Raw genomic sequence first — 16,842 nt, forward strand, 5'->3', positions numbered from 1 at the left:
GATTTTCAACAAGGATGCCAAGACAATTTAATGGAGAAGAGTGGAATTTTTAGTAAATGGTGCAGAGGCAACTGGATATCCACATGCCAAAGAAAAAGAAAAAAAAAAAAAAAAAAAGAAACCAGACTCCTACACCTCACTCTATAAACAAAAAGGAACACAAAATAAATCAGACCTAAATACAATAAGAGCTGTACAACTCTTCAGAAACAAGATAGGAGTAAATCTTTTGACCTTGGATTAGACAACTTCTCTTAGTATGACACCAAAAGCACAAGCAACACAAGAAAAAATTTCTTCTCCAAAACAGAAATCAAGAATTGGTAACTAACCCTAATTATTAAAACAAAACAAAATTTGCTATAGAACAATTGAGGCAAGTGTCATTCACTCACTTATGTTATTTGAGGGAGGAAAATACTAGCATGATATATATAAAGTACCTTTTAAGAAACATGTAATTATAAACCTTGAACATTTGATATGTTTTTATTATAAATACGGGCAAATTATCTCCCAGATGATTTTTCTAAGTATTAAGTTAAAATGCACTTTATCAGACTTCCATCTCAAAACACTTTGTAAAATAAGGCAGGGCAAGTGCTGTGTCCCTATTTACAAATGTTAACCATGGAGCCCAGAGAAAAATGAATGACTTATAGTATCGCATAAACTAAGTTATTGCAGTGCCTCAATATGAACTGGATGACCTAGTAAGGATGGAAACAGAAAAACAGTATCAGGAGCTGATGTTTAATATACATGTTTTTTTATACATAATTCATATACATATCTATTGTACATTTTAAGGGCAGTTGTGAAGTAAAATCTAGAATATAAAAAAATGGATAATCTTGCATTAAGCATACACTTTAAGATCATTTTCTTCATGAATGCTAACACCTAAAGGAAATCTTTAATTTTTAAATATATTTATAACGATTTTAGAAAGCTAAAGCAGTATTCAGTGCTAGTCCCTTGGCTTCACAAAGGACAAGATATGAGAGCAGGGACGAAAATAGACAGTCTTTGCTACAATCCTTAGGACAATGCTCTATCTGGCTCTGTCCAATAGAACAACCTCTAGCGGCAGAAATAATCTACACCTGTGCAATCCAATGCAGCAGCCACTAGCTCCACGTGACCACCGAGCATTTGAAATGCAGCTAGTGTGACTGAGGAACTCAAATTTTAGTTTTACTTCGACTCACCCTTTCTATAGCTTCTTTTTCCTGAGGTGTCACTTGAATGTAGTTCATGTGACCACTTCCAGCTTCGGCAATCCCTCCACTGCCACCTCCGCCCCCTCCTCCTTGCCCGCCAGCTTCCTGGACTGGTTCATTTAACATCTGAATAAAATGCTCCTGGTGTTGGCTAATTTGCTGTGGTGATATGAAGGACAGAAAAAAACAAGACAATGATAGAAGTATCTTCAGGAAGCCAAGAATTCTAAATACAAGTAAAAGAGAGCTAGAACTTTACAACTGCCATATTTTAGAATGACTCTGGATTATGTAATCCTTGGAAGGATGTGATTTCTTGTATTAAAGAAATTAGGGAATTAAGAGAATTCAAATTCTCTTTCATAAACGTCTCCTGGCCCCCAAATCAGTTTTAAAAAATTGCTTGGGGGGGGGGGGGGAGGGTCTATAAAAAGAAACAGACCTCACATATCTTCCACACTAGCAGGCAGTACAATGCTGTATAAAGCCCAAATACTTCATGACTTGGGCATTCATAAGCCCATGGGTGTGTTTCTAAGACGCAGTGCTTCACTAACAGTAAGTATGGGAAAAAAGATTCATGAACAGTTTCTTTGCTACAGAGCTTCTCAGATTCTTTAATAAAGTGGTTCCAAACTTATTATTTGACCAACTTAAATTAACCCAACCTCCACCCTCCTGGACTCTTTTGTTAGTGTATCTGATCTATAGCATATTCCATTGAGGGCAGCTCAAAAAAACAGTTTCTAGAGCATGTGGAGGGGAAGGTAGTTCTCATGGACTTTTAAAAAATGATATACTCTGTAAACCCACTTTTGAAATTGATTCAACAGTTACCTGCAGTAATTGAGGGTTTTCTCGACCTATCTGTTGTAGCAATGCTGGAAGCAGGGAAGGATTCTGTTGAATAATTTGTCTCATCTGTTGAAACTGAGGCTGATTCCGTAAAAATTCAAGAGGATGTCCTAAAATACACATAAACATTTTTAAATCAAAGTAGCAATTACACACATACAAAGAGCTGATTCAATCATAATTTTAGACAGCAAACACTGACAAGTAAATATGAGTTCTCAGATGTGTGCAAGAGGAAGTAAATAATGTCAAAAAATCTTTCAACGGCACCAACTCCCAAGTCTCATACTACAGAAATTACTCCTATTAGCATAGATAGAGTATGGAAAACTGAAAGAACAAAGTTTTTCTACAACTGTCCTGAGCACTCGATATTATCAAATAATGAGAATTTATGACTTGCATGTACTCTATCAAAATAAAAAATATTAAAATTGTTCCTAAGAAAAATACATACCTAGGACTAACAAAACCAAAAAAGCTGCTTACTTTATAATACAACCTAAACCCTCATGGAAAAAAAAAAACAATCTGAGTTTGAATCCCTGGGAAATTCTAAACCAAGTAAATGAAAGACAATTTGATACTTAGAAGTTAAGAGTTCAGATATGCAGATCAGTAAACTTAAATTACAATTATAAAGATGACTTTGGTTATTACCATTGAACTTCAAACATTTACAATCTACAAAAGCTTGAGATAAATAAGCTGTAAGACAACCTAGTACTAACTAATACATCTAGAACTCTTTAGTCCTAAATCCCACGGCAATAATAAATATTAAGGATACCAAATAAAATACAGAACTGTAACTTTTTGGGGTAGTGGTGGTTGTCTGATTATACTACAAGAGACCAAAAACTGCATATAATTATGTTTTTGAGATTAGCGATGAATTACGGAACATCTTTTAGATGTTATTTCCTAAATTATTCAAGAAGAATCATTCAAATTAAAATGGCCACATAACATGCTCATCCTTCTTTGTGTTGACACTGGTTGCACAGATGAAGAAAATGAGACTCAGAAAGTGAAGTTAACCCAGTAAGCGCTGCTAATTGGGACAGGAGCCCAAATCTGAACCAAAGCTGGGGCCTCTTCTTTCCATTCTTAGGCCAACTCTGCAGAAATGAAACGCCTGTCCTCTGGGAGACTGCATACAATGCATTCAGGGCTTTTTGTCAACCAGAGCTTACTGTCCTACGTAGAGCTAAAAGCTCTATGAAGCATCTAAGCAGGGCCACTTCAAAATTAACAGTTTAAATTACTTCATCAGTACTGTATACAGAATGAGGAATGAAAGAGAATGAAGTAACTCTTGGGTCCACCACAGGCTCCAGGCTTTCCTCTGTAGTCATGCCTTTGGCAATGGGAGGGTGGGTTCTGGCCAGTAAAGAGAGTTGAATTCAAGCTTGGGTTTCACCTTTAGATAGAAGTCTTCCAACCTCCCAGTGTTTTATTTCTTTGGTTGTATAATAACCACTGAGATCCTACTGGCTTTGAAATTATACACACTTTATGACATTTATAGGGAGAGAAAAGAGACAAGGTGAGCAAACATTCTGAATGGCTTCAGAATGTAACACGAAATGCAAACTGGGAAGCATCTCTTCGTGGCATAGGCTAAACAGGATGTACCCTTTGCCAAAATTAGAGCGCTAATGTTTCAGCAAGAACGTATTAAGTATCTACTTGGAAGAACTTGTTTTGGGCCCTTCTCTAACATTAATGGATAGAGAACTTGTTTGAAGAGTTATCCAAATGCTCCAGGAAAGAACCTCACCTCAAAGGTATTTCAGATTCATTTTACACTAAAAATTCAGGACCGTTTCCTCCCCATCCAAACACCCCACTTTACCTCCAGGACTTGCTGTTGTGGTCGATGCTGTTGTAGTTGCTGCAGCGGCAGCCACTGAAGACTGAGGAGCCCCGGTACTAACCGCTGGAGGGGTGTCGACCACAGCCTGACTTTCTCTATCTCCGGGGATCCCCTATAATACAATTTCCCAGCTTTAAAATATCCTGTCACATTCAAAGTTAGTTAAATATTACACAAAGTCAAAGATTTATTCATCTATTTAATGTGCTTGTCTAATTGTTCAAAGCATCAAACAGGTGCCTGAGTCAATTAAAAGTACAGGGATGAGGCACCTGGCTGGCTCAGTGGGTCTAGCGACCGACTCTTGATGTCAGCGCAGGTTGTCATCTCATAGTTGTGAGATTGAGGCCCCGCATCGGGATTTTCTCCCTCTCTCCCTTTGCCTCTCTCCCTCTCAACAAATAAACAAAAACAGATATAAAAGTAAAGGATTAAGACTTATCTGGAAGCTGTATATGTCCGAGTTAGATTAGAAATGACCTGAGTGTGGTGTAGAAGAACCCATACTGCTATAAGGCTGCACTGTCCAACAGAACTTTCCATAATGATGAAAATGTTCTCTGTGCTGTCCAATAAAATACTCATTAATCACAGGGCACCTGGATGGCTCAGTTAAGCCTCCAACTCTCGATTTTAGCTCAGGTCACGATCTCACAGTTCATGAGATAAAGCTCCATGTCAGGCTCTGCACGGACAGTACAAAGCCTGCTTGGAATTCTCTCTCTGCCTCTCTACCTTTCCCACACTCATGCCCATGTGGCATGTTCTCCCTCAAAATATATAAACTTAAAAAGATACTCATTAATCACGTGTAACTTCTGAGAACTTGAAATGTGGCTAAGGTTACTAAAGAAACTAACTTTTTTTAAAAAATTTTTTTTTTTTCAATGTTTTTTATTTATTTTTGGGACAGAGAGAGACAGAGCATGAACGGGGGAGGGGCAGAGAGAGAGGGAGACACAGAATCGGAAACAGGCTCCAGGCTCTGAGCCATCAGCCCAGAGCCTGACGCGGGGCTCGAACTCACGGACCGCGAGATCGTGACCTGGCTGAAGTCGGACGCTTAACCGACTGCGCCACCCAGGCGCCCCAAAGAAACTAACTTTTAAATATACTTCCAATTTTATTAAATTTAAATAGCTACTTGTACTTAATAGCTATTTTACTAAGTTGTGGAGATTTGTAATTTAAAACTGAAGTCATAAAATGATGTTTACATATAGCAACATAGGTTACACCTAACACCAAAGATCCAAAACTTGCATATTAAGTAATAATGTACAGTTTTATAAGGCCAACTATTAAAAAACTTAAAATATCAATACAAATTTTATTAAAATTGGACACATCTGGTTTTAATGCTATACATTGCCCTAGTTAATTTTTAAACTTCATAGAAACGTTCACCAGCTCAGTGACAAAAAGGTTTGTATTTGTAAACCTAGCCTTAAAATCATCCAAAGAAACAGGTTTTGATGCACACGTGCAGCTCTGAAATGAACCCTGGAATAAAAGCCTAATGGAGACAGGGCAGGTGGCCAATAGTGGCTGAGGAAGGAGGATCTCCACTATTGATCCATGGTTCTAAGAAAGTGTCATCCAGAAAGTATCACATAGAAAAAACTAAAATGGATTATTCACAATTCACAGAAGTAGTTATCAAAGAACCTTAAATATTTCAGTATTTAAGTGATGCTTATTCTAGGTTTGTACCATTCGTCTTCTGAAGTTGTAACTTAAAACTGCACTGAGACTTTGGAACACTATTCTGATGCATGATTTACAAGACTTTTCATAACAACATACTAAAAGTCTTTATGAAATCCACAGATTGTGAAAGGAGGAGAATGAAGAGGGAAATAAAACATTTGGGTAAGAGATGGTAATGGTAAATTCTTCCATTTCCCAATAAAAATCAGAAGCCAAGATCAGAAACATACGAAAAAATAAGCTTAATGAATAGCATTACGGGTAATGGCTGCCCAAGTTAGCGTTCCTCCAGCTATTAGAAACAAACATTTCGGACATTCCACCAATTCAAATCCGTAAGTGCTGACAGATTATATGCAGATTGAGGATCCAAAGCCTCCATCAAAATCTCAAACAGGTTTGTTAAACTAAAAAGTTAATCACTGCTATAGAAGTCTCAAAAATTAGTGACAGTTAAAGGTGGCCCTTTTTAGTCTATGAATTGAACACTAAATATATCAAAAACACTTTAAACTATTTCATGAAATGGGGTGCCTAGGTGGCTCAGTCAGTTCAGCATCCAACTCTTGATTTCGGCTCAGGTCATGATCTCATGGTCTGTGGGATCGAAGCCCCGCATCGGGCTCTGTGTTGAGAGTGGAGCCTACTTGGGATTCTCTCTCCCTCTCTCTCTGACTCCACCCCCCCACCCCCGCCCTTGCGCGCTCTCTCTCTCTCAAAAGTAAATGAATATTAAAATGAAAATAAAGTGTTTCATGAACTTGTATCTATTCATTTGCATTTGATGCTAAAAAGTAGTAACAACTTTGAAAACAGTGATCTATTTTTTATATCTTAAAACTTCAGATCTATTAGATTAAAATACCTGCTTCCATTAAACTAATGCAGAATTCCACACAGGTATACATTTAAGTCACTCCATAAAAGGAAAGGTAATACTTTAATAGAATATGGGGTTTGTTTTCTGAGGGGGGGGGGGGAAGGGTACCACAAACAAACTCACAATAGTTACCAATCCAAAATGATTCCTAAATTACAAACGGATAAATGGACTACCATCATTTTAAAGACTCTCATCAAGAGGACAATGGAAAAGAGAATTCAGAAGAGGAAATGATAAAAGGTTTTGTGAATCTCACATACAAATGAGTAGGCAAATAACTGGTGGAGGCAGCACAGTTACTCATTCTTGACTTTGACTCTCCTGAAGCTATTATCTGAAAAGGAGTTTCTAACAAAAGTACAACCTGGAAACAAATGAATGGGTTAAACTGTGAACTATATTCCCCACAAGAGTTAGGATTCTGGATTTCTAAGATGATATTTAGGGCAATTCAGAACTTGATAATACTGTAAAACACTGAAGACAATTATGGAATAAAATGTTAACATTTTTAAATTTTTTTTCATTTTTTTATTTTTGAGAGAGAAAGGGGGAGGGAGAGAGAGAGAAAGAGAGGGAAGGAGGGAGAGGGAGGAAGGGAGGGAGAGAGAATTGGGGAGGGGCAGAGAGAGGGAGACAGAGGATCCAAAGCAGGCTCCGCGCTGTGAGCGCAGAGCCCAATGTAGGGCTTGAAGTTACAAACCGTGAGATCATGACCTGAGCTGAAATGAAGATTTAGCCGCTTAATCGACTGAGCCTCCCAGGCGTCCCAGATTTTTAAAAAGCTAATTAAATGTTGCTCCAAAATTCTATGCTATTATTTTAGCCCATGCCATATCTGTAAATAACAGACATTCACTGTCATAAACACCATGTCCACAACAATCTATTTCTCAAAATTTTATGCTAGTAAAAGACAAGAACTTATTCAAAATCCCCTTGACTACCACTGACTATAAACAAGCTGACAATTCAAATGCAAAGGGAACCAGGCAAATAATATAACATTATATATTAAATTAAATGTACAATGCTATGTCAGGTAACAGGGGGGATGGGAATATAGTAAATTAAAGAGTCTATGATCTAAACCCTTGCAAAAATCTGGATCCAAGTTGTCCAGACAAACCAGCTATCTGAATTTATAAGTGAAATCTCTCAATTTTTAAAAGATGGCCAATGAATTACAAAAATGTACACAGTACAAGACAAATACAATTGGGCATGGGCTTCCACTTTGATATTTTTGCCTTAAACAGTATACCCAGGAGTAAGTATGCCGGTTGTCAAAAAGCTACTAAAAATGGAAGATTAGATTAGATTTAAAAAAATCTGTCTCCACTCTCCAAACACACAAGCTGTCATTATGACATGAATAGGCTAGAAGGTGCTGCTCCAAGTGGATAGCCAATTTTACAACTCATTTAGTCACGTTGTTTCCTAACTAAAAATCACATCAAAATCTTTAAAAGAGACTACATCTTTTCAACACAAAGCGTTAACACACTAATAAAAACGCATTATATAAATTATTAGCATATATTATCATTTTTCTGAGAACTGTTATTGTTCCTTTAAGATCTGTGAGCTTTCAGTTTAAAAGTAGAATGAAGTGAAATATTTCTCACCATTAAAAGATACTCCACTGCTCTGTCAGGGTTGTTGAAACTGGCTCTCAGGGCTGCAATTACTTGCTCTCGCTCATATCCCATTGACATGATCTCGGTTACCATATTCTCGTAAGACTGACCTGTCACTAAGAAAAGGTATGTGGGATGGGGGGAGAGGAAAGAAAGGAAACATTTAATAAATACACATTTTCCACATATTTCTTGGGGCTTCATGTATATACAGTGTTTCAGGCACTGCAGGGCTGGGAATACAAAGAGGCACAACAGCACAAACTACACACATGTGGCAGGTAGAATAATGCCCCCTGCGAATCCATGGAAATCTGTAATACCTTAGGTTTACAAGGCAAAGCAGAATTAAGGTTGTTTATCAGCTGACTCTCAAGATGGGGAAATTATCCTGGATTATCTGGGTGGGTCCAATGTAATCACAAGAGTCTTTAAGAGTGAAGGAAAACAGGGGAGAGGGTCAGAGAAACAGATATAAAGACAAGAGAAAAGAAGCAAGGTCACAAATGCTATGCTGTTGTCTTTGATGAAAGAGGAAGGGGCTATAAGCCAAGGAATGTGGGTAGCCTCCAGAAGCCTGGAAAAGACACAGAACAAATTCTCCCCTAGAGTATCCAGAAAGGAATGCAGCTCTGATAGTAGCCCAGTGATTCAGCCCCTTGATTTTAGAACAGTGAGTACCATGTTAGACTTCTAACCTACTGTACCATAATAATAAATCTGTGTTGTTTCATACCAGGAAGTTTGTGGTAGCTTGTAAGTACAATAAAAATATCAGGTACAAATGTAGCACAAATATAGGACAGAATTAGCAGGTCAGGGAAGGCAACCTAGAAGAGACAGATGAACTAATTTCTGAAACAAGTAGGAGGGACATTTCAAGCAATCGATTCGGCTATAACAAGTTCAGTTTTCCCTTGACACCTTCTATTATCAAAGCAGAGAGAGAAAGGAGGTTAGAAATCAGAAAGTTAGACTTTCTCATACCATACAGAGCTGGGGCAATGAACCAAGCACTGCTATTCCAGGAAATCACTTCCCACAGGCTGTCTCTGACCCAAACTTGCTCTTCATGGAAATGTCAGACAACAGACCACACTCTGAAAGAAAGCCAACTCTCTACACCAAACTCACCTCACTTAAGCCATCTTTTCTTCTCCTTGTGTTCTGGGTGCTATTCATCCCTTCTTGTCTCCTCAAAGAACTGTACCCTTTAGTTATCTTCTCTCTTTTCCACCTCCCACCCTTCACTCTCCACTTAATTATCCTGATCAGCAGTTAACTATATCCTAGAATGTCATCCTAAAAACAGAAGCATGCCCCCATGGCCACATCTCGATTTCTCTTTCAGAAATGTCCGCTCCCTTCCCTTTCCAGCCATAGCTGTTTGCACAGGCTGTGTCCACTTCTCACATTCCACTCACTCCTCAACCAATATTGACATGTGACTTTGGATCTCTAAAGGTTTCTCCCTCAAATGTGCTCCTCCACTACCTATCTGCCTTCTCCATTTCAATAAACAGCACATCCTTCCACACAAGTACAAGAACCAGAAAACTGGTGATCACAGTTCCCTTCCCCTTGTCTTTCACATCTCATCTAGCAGCGTTATCTGCAGATCCTCCCTCTGAATTACAGTGCAAAACTACTTAGGTTCCCCCCTTCTCCACTGCCTTCACTCAAGACCAGACCACAAAAGTCTCTGGATTACACCCTGCTTCCTCTCCTGCCCCTCCCCACTGCCTCCCTCAAGTCTACGATTCTTTCTTCACATGGCTGCAAACGCGAGCCTTTAAAAAGAAAACCTCCCAACCATCTTCAAACACCATGCTCCAACCACACTGATATTTTCCAGTTCATAAGTCGTACCTTCTAAAACCTGCCGCAGAACCTCTACACACATACCAGGCTTGTCTGAGGGCCAGTTCCTCTGCAGGCTCTAGTTCTCAATTTAAATGTTCCAGTCTCACAGATGTACTGCCTATCCTATGTATAAGCACCTTCTGTTTTTCTTTAAGGAAGCCGTTTGTTTCCTTAAAATCATTAATCATAATTTGCAATTTACTTTACGTTTCACCCTTCTTTCTTTACCCCATCTGAATGAAAAGTTCAACTTGCAAGGGACCCTGTCATTCTGCATCACCGTTTCCCTGGCACAGTGATACTCTTACCAGTTAAATGATTTTCTGCAGAATTTTCAAAAGGCATTTGTTACCTATAAAAGTATAGTTAAAAAAAAAAAAAACCCTAAATATCACTGAGCTAAGGTGGCATTTGATATCTGGAGTTAAGGACTTTTCCTTTCTGCTTCCATAGAGGACTTGTTAAGATATTTTTTTTCTTAATCACCTATTCATATACTTCTGGCACAAAGCTACTTAAGTGCCAATATACTCTGAGTAATTTAGTTCCCAGATTCAGAATTCAGCATCAAGATAAAAGAAATCAGGAGCTGTGGACTACCTGAACTAAACGATTTTAACATGGTGTTTCTCACTTAAGTCTCGCAGTAACTCCATGAGAAAGGTTTATTTTGATCATGGGATCAATGGCTGGTAAGTCATGGTGCAGAGACCAACACAGGCTGTCAGACTCCTGAGCCCCCAAACCAAGTCATCATGTCACACCTCCTAAAATCACGCCTAATTAGTCAAGTTACCAACGCTCAAAAATAAATGCTTATAAACAGTTTGCTACTCATAGGAAAACTAGGGACAATGGACAACACAAGAGAGAGAGCTAATGAGACTAAAAGTAGTAGTGACGAAGAACCTTTACGTGTCATCAAGAGTCTTATCTTCCCGGTCACAAGAAACTGCACAAGGAACTAACAATAACTTCATTAGATCAGCCTTTTTTAAAACCCACTATAACAGAGCACTGACATGTAGGAGAGAATAATGCAGGAGTATTAGTGAGGTAAGGGCGTGAACTAAGGCAGGCAAGTGGCAGTGGAAACAAGTATTCCGGAGACATTAGAAAGGAGGGCCGTCAGTACCCTGGGCTCAACAGGCCAAGAGAGGCAGGGGGATCAAGGACGACGCCAATGTTTGCTAGAGATGATGGTGCAAGCAGTGAGGAACAAAGGAGAAGAATTGGATGGGGGAATAAAACAGGACTCTGTCTGGAACCTACAGAGTTTATGGAGGTTGGACGTCTTCCAGGTGGCAGTTTAAAGAATGAATCAGTTCACATCTGAATCTGGAGGCTCAGAAGGAGATGTATACTGGGGTTATAATTTTGGGAATCATTATGGTATTTCCAGAGTTTGAACTTTGAACTATGGGCTAGAGCAGAACCGCAGAAGATCCGTATATTTAAGGGTCAGGTAAAATAAAAAGAATTAACTAGAAGGCCTGAAAAGGAGTAGTCAGAGGCATGGATCAAGAAAAGAGTAGTGTCACAAGCCATAAAAGAAAAGTTTAAAGCAGCAGGGTATCTACATAAAGACTGGGTGAATTAAAGAGTAAAGGGGTCCCATGACCTAAGCTGTACAGGTTGACAGAAGACGTAAAGGTAAGACACCGTCTTCAGAGGTGTACGCGTAGTAGCAGCAGCTAGAGCTTGGAGGCACCACGCTTTCCAGACTGAGATAGCAGCGGTGGCAGCAGACAGTTCGGCAGTCCCAGGGACAAGTGTCAGTGGGTTCCAGCTCTGCAAGTGGAGAGCACATTACCGATTTCTGGCTCATCTCTAGTCCTTTCGGTATCTCTGTAAGGACTTCTGAGGATTAAGCATGTCCCTGTATGAAACAGAGTGATTTCTATTTTGCTGATTGGACGCTAACTTATACTTATTTGGTAGCAGAGCAGTCCCAGACAACAGTAAATGTAAAGATGTGGGTGTGGTACATGTGGTGACCTTAGTAACATTTTGCCCCTACATGCTATGGGCAGCCAAGATGCCGTTTCCATGGCAATGAGAGGTTCATGGAGTTCAAGTCCAATCAGGTCAGAGGCCACCCTACATCTCATGAGGTACTACTGCTGTTAGAACCCTGCTGCTGCAGCAACTAAGTAGGCAAAGAAACTAGAAGCCCATACCACTGAAGCTGCTGTTCCCACCTGTTCCCAGTCTTCTACCTCCCTACCATTTCCAGTAACACAGAATAGTACCAAAGGGGAGGAATGGGGTTCCCAGCCAACTGACCAATTATCAGCAGGCACAGGAGGAAACATACCAAAGTGTTATAATGGAAAAACAGGGGCAAAAAACAAAACTGATTTTGACATATTAAGTGTGATGGGGAGATGAAAGAGCGTCATCCAGCATAGTTAAATTTAAAGTTGGGATGGGGTGTCTGGGTGGCTCAGTTGATTAAGCAGCCAACTCTTGATTCTGGCTCAGGTCATGATGTCACGATTGGTGAGACAGAGCTTGGGGTCTGCTTGGGATTTTCTCTCTCCCTCTCTCTCAAAATAAATAAACTTAAAAAAAAAAAAAAAAAAGTTGGGATAGAAAGGTATGTTCACTACAAGCATGATATAAGCAATGAAATACAGACGGGACCCAACAGGGCTACAAACTGGAATAAAGGCTGAAGGAGAATAAGATGAGGTGTGAGACAGATTTAGTAACATTCTGTACCGACTTCAAAAACATTTTGTAATACACCTGTACATAGTTCAAACTCTGTTAAGACCATATTTAGAATTCACATTTGGAAAATGATCTGCTTTAACTAAAAGAATATGCTTACCTCGAATAACAACAGTACAATTCTAAGGATTCAATATATAACACATTAATTTACAAAGTCTTTAGAAACATTAATCGAACGATTATCGAAACCATTTAGCAACTCGATTATAAGTAACCATGAAGATGAACACATGACCTAAAGAAATGATCCCTCTGATAAGGTCATTTACAACGTAGACACTTACCAAGTGCACTTGTTGCATCTTCAAAAAGGTTTGACCGAGAAGAATCTCCTGATGTACTGCAAAAGGTTTTTAAAAAATCACACTTCAGAAAGTATATAAACTTAAAGTTTAGTAACTGTCCACTATATAAAGAGATTATTTTATTTTAATTAAATGTAAAAGTCTGGCTACAGTGTTTAAATTGTCCTCTAGATTAATCCCTAAAGCCTTTATCCATAACATTTCCAATCTTAATACTCATTCTTCTGCAAATGCATCATTTTAAATGTCCAAAGATGTAAAATAACCAGACTGCTTACTACTTAAGGAATATAAAAAAGAGAATGTACAACCATTTCCCTGAAAGAATTTACATGAGAAGTTAAATAAGTCAAGTCACAGTGGAAGAAATACCAAACAATGCAAGTATCCCCCACTTTTCCATAGTTCACTGCTTTGCTTTTACAAAAGATCTACATTAATACCTGCTTTCACTAACTATAAGAAATCCAAAGAGGATGGTCTCTGAAGAGGATTTCTGCTTTTACAAGAAAAGTGAAAATAGTGTTTCATTTGCTTTGCAGCAAGCCTTTCTAGAGGCGTACACCCCGAGAAGTGAGTGGCCCCACCAAGCTCCTTCAACTGGAACTACACCCAGCATCTCAGTATCAAATCACTGTTAATTCTGAACCGTGTGTGTGTGCATTTGTGCTTTGTCTTAATTTACTTTGTGCACCCACTAGCAAGGTGTGTCCTAAGCCTGGGAGGTTATTTTTTGGGTCTGGGAATGATCAAAACTTTTTCCATATAAATTAATGGTAATTGCTTCATTGCTTTATGCTATTTCTGCTTTTACAAAAGGTTTCAAAGGAACACTCTACTTTCAAATAGTGGAGAAAAACCTGTATATGATAAATAGCCGAAGTAGAAACCACATTAGGCTGGAAAGGCCTGGGATATCTTTACATAACAGAATTTCAGTTAGATCTTATACGAAACTGAAGGAAGGCATTTAAATCAAGGAACACAGCATAAGCAAAAAATGGGGAGACGTGTGACAAAATGCAAGTTGTAACCAAAAGTTAATCAGTTAAAAGCACTAAGTTTCTGTTGGGCAATTGCAGAAGATGAGTCTGGAAAACAAGGTAGACAAAAACAAGATTATGAAAGACCAGGAAGAGTAGGCCAAAGAAAAATAAATTCAAGTTTACAAAAGTAGTAAAGGGAGCAGTTAGATTAAAACATACATACAACACACTTATTCCCAATTTTAAAAAGAGAACACAGTGGACTTCAGTTCTGAGAAAATCCTATAGCATAGCAAGAGCAAGTAGAATAAGTTTGAATTCATAAATTACTTTCTAAGCCTCAGTTTGTTCATCAATACAATGGGGTCAACAATAATATCCATGTATCGCTAAGTTGTATGTATGTATGTATGTATGTATGTATGTGGAGTTACTGCTGGTAAAGTGTTTAGCAAAGTGCCTGGCATCCTAACATCCGATATGATTATCATGATTAAACTACTTGTTTGGTATAATTTTTAAAGTATCTTCATTAACTCGACAGGCTAACATGTACAGAAGGAAAAAAGTTGTGAAAAGTATACAGGAAAACTAATTCTGCCCAAGACCCCAACCTAGGGAACAACCACCACTAGCAGTTTCTATGTAACAAGAAGTTGTGTCTTGCTTTTGGATGTGTTTCACTTAACTTGATTATCTCAGTCAGCATAACTACAACTACCTGTTTTTCCCCAGGCGCACAGTACTCCATTTAATTGGCCAAATCAAGCTCTTACTAAATTCTTTCTATGGACAAATTTATCAATTATTCCTTTTATAACTTTTTAAAGATTTTTATTTTTCCATGTTCTCTTGTTTATGGTTTCACTTTTATGTTGAATCATGATCTGTCTAGAGTGATCCATCTTTCCCCTTCCATTTGGCTAGACATTAATCCCAACAGCATTTTCCTCAGTGGTCTGAAATCACATCTTTATCTTGCACGAAGTCTCTGGTATGTATTCTGGTCTGTTTCTAGAATACTATCTATTTAACTGAGCCGTATTTCTAGTAAGAGTCACTCTAAATTGTCGCAATTGTTACCATGTAGAGTACATTCTACTACCTGGTAGGACTAGTGTTTTTTCCTGCAGCTCTTTTACAGAACAGTTTGTGCTGTTTTGCATACGGCTTTAAAATTTCCTTTTACATATCACAGACCACAGTGAGGTGAGGTTGGACTGCCATTCTTCAACCTTGACTCTGCCTCATTGCTTCTCCTTCCCCATCTGCAGAGGAAACCACTTATCAGTTAGTGTGCTGTTCCTTTGTTACTACACGTTACTATATATACCCAAAGAAAATATATGATGTCGTTTTGTGGCTTTTGTTTGGTTTACGGTTACCGCCCATATTATTTTGTAATCTCTTTTTCTCACTTGATAACAAAGCCTTGAAACCACATTCACTCAATATGCATATATACTACATACTTTAACTGGCCTGTACTATTGGATATTAGGACTTCTCAAACTTTAGGAAGCCTAAAAATTCACCAGGAGAGCTTGTTAAAATACAGATTTCTGTGATCTGCCCCCAGAGAATTCTGACTTAGGTCAGGGGTTTAATTTCAAACATACTCCCAGTGACGCTGATGCTGCCTACTTACTACCACCTTCAAGCAGCATTGCTCTCCAATATGAATAAATTGCAGGTCAAGTCATTCCCTTATTAATGGATATTTAGGTTGGTTCCAATTTGTCTTTAATTACAAATTAACGCAGTCTTTGTGCACACAGGCAGTTTCTCTAAGGTAGATATATACAAATAGGATTTGCATTGCAATCGGTAGTTTTTAAAGAACAAAACTGGCCTAAAGACACAAATGACTAATAACGAAATGTCAGGCCAGGGGTGATGAATAAACTTTCTGATGTCCCTCGAATTGGTACCAGTGTATCTCCTGATAATTAGCCCACTAAGTTTTGTGCTTTACAGGACACTAAATGTTTTAGAGCAGATGAAAGGACTAAGGCACATTTAAGCAGCCAGTTTTCTGAGCTTCCCTCATCCTTCTGTTACCCTTCTCGAAGGTGGTGACAATTTGGGGAAATGGTGTACAAAGCCCAACCAAGTAAGTAACTCTAGTATCTGCTCTGTGGATCACTGATCATCTACTGATTTATGCAACCTCTGTAGGTCTGAAAAGGTAATCCTGAATCTTTTTTTAAATTTTTTTTTTTTTTTTAACGTTTATTTATTTTTGACACAGAGAGAGACAGAGCATGAACGGGGGAGGGTCAGAGAGAGGGAGACACAGAATCTGAAACAGGCTCCAGGCTCTGAGCTGTCAGCACAGAGCCCGACGCGGGGCTCGAACTCACAGACCGCGAGATCATGACCTGAGCCGAAGTCGGCCGCTTAACCGACCGAGCCACCCAGGCGCCCCGGTAATCCTGAATCTTAAGAATCGGTAAGTGAAACTGTACCTCCAGGAAGAAAATTTAAAAAAAAAGAGATTGTACCGATCAATTCTGAAGTTCTCACTATAAATAGCTTTTCGAAGAGCTGAAAACATGTAAGAAAATAGGCTATCCTGTACTGATGAACATATATTTAATTACATTTACAATGTTTAAATGGTCTGGGAAACAATGTGTTAAATTTGTTAACTTCCCTCCTTCACACAGAATGGACCAACAACCTTTTGATAGAACAGCTTAACCTGAGTTTGGTTGTCTCCCACTAGGTAAGAGTGTTGAATGCATTTCTAAATGTAT

At 38.6% G+C, this 16,842-nt stretch overlaps 1 protein-coding gene across 1 annotated transcript in view; it reads right to left on the minus strand.

Moving 5' to 3' along the window:
- Positions 1-16,842, minus strand: part of RAD23B (RAD23 homolog B, nucleotide excision repair protein) — a 47,586-nt gene that overhangs the window by 6,170 nt on the left and 24,574 nt on the right. Inside the window, exons 5-9 of the mRNA XM_058694664.1 lie at positions 13,077-13,132; positions 8,179-8,306; positions 3,937-4,069; positions 2,061-2,188; positions 1,212-1,382 (exon numbers count right to left, since the gene is read on the minus strand). Of these exons, the coding sequence (XP_058550647.1) occupies positions 1,212-1,382; positions 2,061-2,188; positions 3,937-4,069; positions 8,179-8,306; positions 13,077-13,132 (616 nt within the window). The remainder of the gene's footprint in view (positions 1-1,211; positions 1,383-2,060; positions 2,189-3,936; positions 4,070-8,178; positions 8,307-13,076; positions 13,133-16,842) is intronic.

The sequence above is a fragment of the Neofelis nebulosa genome, chromosome 12, assembly GCF_028018385.1.
Source record: "Neofelis nebulosa isolate mNeoNeb1 chromosome 12, mNeoNeb1.pri, whole genome shotgun sequence".
NCBI lineage: Eukaryota > Metazoa > Chordata > Mammalia > Carnivora > Felidae > Neofelis > Neofelis nebulosa.